The sequence below is a fragment of the Triticum dicoccoides genome, chromosome 7A (assembly GCF_002162155.2).
Source record: "Triticum dicoccoides isolate Atlit2015 ecotype Zavitan chromosome 7A, WEW_v2.0, whole genome shotgun sequence".
NCBI lineage: Eukaryota > Viridiplantae > Streptophyta > Magnoliopsida > Poales > Poaceae > Triticum > Triticum dicoccoides.
The window spans coordinates 520,834,404-520,838,797 of record NC_041392.1 but is presented as its reverse complement, the minus strand read 5'-3'; the positions used below and the strand labels follow the sequence as shown (position 1 = coordinate 520,838,797).

General features: G+C 52.1%; 1 protein-coding gene across 2 annotated transcripts; it reads left to right on the top strand.

The window, feature by feature from the left end:
- The first annotated feature begins 62 nt into the window (after window positions 1–62).
- LOC119334609 (glucan endo-1,3-beta-glucosidase 11-like) lies at window positions 63–3,603 on the top strand. 2 transcript variants are annotated; one of them, XM_037607143.1, is made up of 5 exons: window positions 63–200; window positions 300–888; window positions 1,000–1,468; window positions 2,638–2,828; window positions 3,130–3,603. In XM_037607143.1, the coding sequence occupies exons 1-4, from the start codon at window positions 125–127 to the stop codon at window positions 2,719–2,721; spliced, it is 1,218 nt and encodes a 405-aa protein (XP_037463040.1). In that variant the 5' UTR covers window positions 63–124; the 3' UTR covers window positions 2,722–2,828; window positions 3,130–3,603. The 2 variants fall into 2 exon arrangements, with proteins under 2 accessions (XP_037463040.1, XP_037463041.1); XM_037607144.1 differs by lacking the exon at window positions 2,638–2,828.
- The last annotated feature ends 791 nt before the right edge of the window (window positions 3,604–4,394 follow it).

Here is a 4,394-nt window from a genome sequence, read left to right as displayed (position 1 = left end):
GCCGGTCTCCGTCCCGCCTGCCTATAAATACGCAGCTCCCCCCTGCCTCTCTCCCTCCCCCTCCTCCTAGCTTCATTCCCTCCTCGCTCCAGCCATCGGATCGATCGTCGTAGCAGCAGCAGCAATGGCGCCATTTGCGACGTCGACGAGGCCGGCGTCCCTGCAGCTCTCTGCCCTCCTCTGCGTCCTCCTCTTCTCAGGTAATGCATGGATGAATGCCCGTCGCGACCCTGATAGATACCTTGGCCGGACGTCGGAGTGTGACTGACGAGATTTTCTTGGAATGTGCGTGCGTGCAGAGGTTTGGGTGCTGCAATGCAGCGCGGCGATCGGCATCAACTACGGGCAGGTGGGCAACAACCTGCCGACGCCGGCGCAGGTGGTGTCGCTGCTGTCGTCGCTGCGGGTGGGCAAGGTGCGCATCTACGACGTGAACCCGCAGGTGCTGGCGGCGTTCGCCGGCACGGGCATCGAGCTCATCGTCACCGTGCCCAACGACCTGGTGCAGCCCATGGCCGCCAGCGCGGGGCAGGCCATGCAGTGGGCCACCGCCAACATCAAGCCCTACTTCCCGGCCACGCGCGTCACGGGCATCGCCGTCGGGAACGAGGTGTTCACCGACGACGACCAGGCGCTCAAGGCCAGCCTGGTCCCGGCGATGCGCAACCTGCACGCCGCGCTGGCCCAGCTGGGCATGGACGGGTACGTGCACGTCTCCACGGCCAGCTCCCTCGGCGTGCTCGCCAACTCGTACCCGCCGTCGCAGGGCGCCTTCACGCCGGAGTGCGCCCCCCTCATGCTCCCCTTCCTCCGCTTCCTCGCCGAGACCAACGCCCCCTTCTGGATCAACGCCTACCCCTACTTCGCCTACAAGGCCGACCCCGCAAAGTAATTCCTCAATCCAACATATATACATGCCTCTTTACTTTATTATAATATATATGCCACGTAGTCACACGTGTCGTTGGCTTTTCTGACGTGGAAGCCACGTGCGTGCAGCGTGTCCCTGTCGTACGCGCTGTCGGACCCGTACCACGTCGGCGCGGTGGACCCCTACACGCACCTGCAGTACACGAGCATGCTGTACGCGCAGGTGGACGCGGTGACCTTCGCGGCGGCGCGGCTGGGCTACGGCGGCATCCCGGTGTTCGTGTCGGAGACGGGGTGGCCGTCCAAGGGCGACGCCGACGAGGTGGGCGCCACGGTGGAGAACGCCCTCGCCTACAACCGGAACCTGCTGGTGCGGCAGGTGGGCAACGAGGGCACGCCGCTGCGCCCCCGCCAGCGCCTCGAGGTCTACCTCTTCGCGCTCTTCAACGAGGACATGAAGCCCGGCCCCACCTCCGAGCGCAACTACGGCCTCTACCAGCCCGACGGCCGGATGGTCTACAACGTCGGCCTCGCCCAGCAGCAGACCACGTCGGCGGCCTCCCTCTCCCTCGCCGCCTCCTCCGCGCCCCCCGCCATGGTCAGTGCCGCTCATTCTTCTTAATTCTATCTGCAAATTAATTTTCCATGGAACCAACTGGAGTACATAGTACTACAGCATATCTATCAGGATCACGCTACCTTTTTCTGTCAGTCAGAGATATATGGTCATACAGTGGTAAAGATTTTGCATGCATGTGTTCCCCACAGCAACGTCAACCAAGGGTGCAATGCACATGTGGATCACTGTTAGTCCAAGCTGGACTTTGCCAGACTCGTACTATGCAAAAGTCTCTTCTTCTTATCTAAACGAAAGTGGCTAGTGGTCCGTGATGTCCATGCACGTAGTACCAAACTATTCACTTTCATCTGCATGCATGCATGCATGGACGGACGAGAGATCAACAAGGCACCCTTGTGTGCCAAGTAAAGAAATTACTAATCAGCAACACAAGCACGCACGCAGCTAGTGTCCTAGGCGGCAGTTTTCCTCCCAGTGACCTAGCTGAATTGCAGAGATATTCCTCCCCCTTGCTTGCACTTAAAGTGCTACTAGGTTGCAACGATCATCAGATCACTCCACTTAGAAAGAAAGGCAGAAAAAGCACCAAGAAAGCAAAGACCTACGAGGGGTCATATCTAGTAATACTTGCAGCCAGCAAAAAGGAATAATCAGCTGGCCTTTGCATGCACCACCACGCTTCGAGTTCACACTCGATCGTGCCTTGGAGGAAACTTCACGAGTCAAGTTTGTATGCAAGGCCGTTCGTTCTTTTTAGTATATAGTCATATCACAGCCAAGGAGAAGAGATTTCTTAATATTCCTTGCGCATTTGCGCACACAAAGAGTAGGGAATAATTCCAAGGTGTTCCTTTTTGGTACGCTTATCGCGCGGTTTAGTATTCCCGACGGGCCGAACTTTCATGATTGAACAAATCAGCGTTAGGTGCATATGCGATTCTTCTTCTCCACCCAAATGTCAAGTGTACGTGTTGTTAGTGGAGCAAAAATGATGGCTGATAATTAATCGCATAGACCACCGAAAGCAGTGATAAAACATGATTAGTTTTCACCGAAAGACCGCAGGCAGTCTGTTGCTCAATTTTGAGAAGTGCAGTTTACTTAAAGATGTACGTAGATGCTTATTTTACCATGTTTATTTACTATGGTTGTATGAGCTAACATGTTTCACCTTTTGTGATACGCAGGATGTTGGAAAGGACTTGACGAGCCTGTGCCTCATCTCAGCTCTGGCCATCCTGCTCACCTCCCAGGCTTTCTTACTGGGATAGCAAAAGCACCCAAGAGTGCGGCCATATGCAAGCAAGCAAAATGGCCTTGACTTTTGTGGACCAAAAGCCTTGCAGACCAAAGGGCAGAGATGGTGCACCATTTGAAGGTATGCGCCATGGCCCCTCTTGCATGTCATCTTATCACAGATGACACAACCTCCTTTTCTGCGCCATGTGGTAGCCCTTTATATCCAGGAGAGAAAGACACTTTCCCATTTCACATGCCCTTTCCTTGCCTTCCTATGGGCTACCACCACATAAGAAATCAATATGTATATATCTGATCATACATACGTACATGATACTACATGACACACATACATACACACACACCGCAAGGCAGTCTGAAAGCCCGAAACACTTGGCCACAACTAACAAGGGGCTCCTCCTCCTCCTTTTCCATTGCAGGGGGCAAAAGGAAAGCATATGCGGTGTAGGCCAGAGAAAAAGCTTGTCTTTGCGATGTGGAAGGCACTACCTCCCTCTACCCTCGAGGTCGTGGGGTGGTGGGCTTCTGGACGGCACGGCGTGTAAATACTGCGAGGGAAAGGCGTCCGTTTTGTGGCGCGCGCACACATGGGATCCGGGGAGATGTGCGGGGAAGATGGAGAGAAAGAAAGGGTGGCCGACGCTCGCGGGATTCGCTTTTCGGCGCCGAGGCTGCTTTGTGCCCCTTTGTGCCATGTCAAGCTGCGGTGGTGTGAGGCTCGTGCTCGTGTATATATGATTATTATTATTATTATTATTATTATTATTATTATTATTATTATTATTATTATTATATTCGTTTATTTGTTCTAGCTAGGCTCAGGCTCCATGCGGCTGATGATGATCAGTTGGTGTGAGGGGCCTGGGCGTCGATGTAAATAAATGAAAAATCTATCAGAGTATGTTATGATTCTCGTTGTGATTGTTGTTTCTTTTCCTGTTTTGTTCACGGTGGCCCGTGTTTCGATTGAGATGGCAATGTCCTTGTTGTTCTTGATGTGAAAACGAAACTGTGCCCCACAGAGGAAGGGGCTGAAGAGAAGTTGATTGCCTTCTGCGGGTTTCAAAGCTTGTGGTGGTGGAGCAGGCTTGGTTGTCGAAACCCATCGGAAATATTTTCAGTCGTCGGGATAGAAAATTAACTTGGAGAAATCTTTAGCCTTCCTTAGTAAGGGCTGCCCACGACAAATCAGAGGTGAGCTAAAGCAAATTTTGAATGTCGCGGATGAATCCTTGCAAGACAAGTGTCTAGGTGTGCCCACAGGTGTAAGTAATTCAAAGAACAGTGCCTTCAATATTTAGAGGACAAAGTGTGGAAGAAAGTAAAATGTGGATGAAGATTTTATCTCTGGGAGGCAAGGAAGTTCTCATCAAGTCCGCGTCTCGGGGTAGTCCCTGTTTTCTACATGTCAAGCTTTAAACTTTCAAGGAGTTTATATTTGCATATTAATTATTTAATAGGAAAATTCTGGTGGGGCAGTCACAGTGTGGAAGGAAGGTGGGTAGGGTGTCTTGGAGTGTGATGACTAGACCAAGACACATGAGAGGTATGGGGTTCCGTGATATCAAGCTTTCTAATCTAGCCATGTTGGCATGACAAGCATGACCTTTTCTGTAGGATCCTTCTTCCCTTAGTGCTCGAATGCTCTGAAGATGATTTACTATCCTAACAGCCGAACTTAGAA

Bases quoted from the DNA above. Each gene is read 5' to 3' on its own strand.
- LOC119334609 (XM_037607144.1), top strand. From the start codon at position 125: ATGGCGCCATTTGCGACGTCGACGAGGCCGGCGTCCCTGCAGCTCTCT. The intron at 201-299 runs GTAATGCATGGA...GCGTGCGTGCAG, and splicing joins CTGCGTCCTCCTCTTCTCAG to AGGTTTGGGTGCTGCAATGC. The intron at 1,469-3,129 runs GTCAGTGCCGCT...TTTCCATTGCAG, and splicing joins CCTCCGCGCCCCCCGCCATG to GGGGCAAAAGGAAAGCATAT.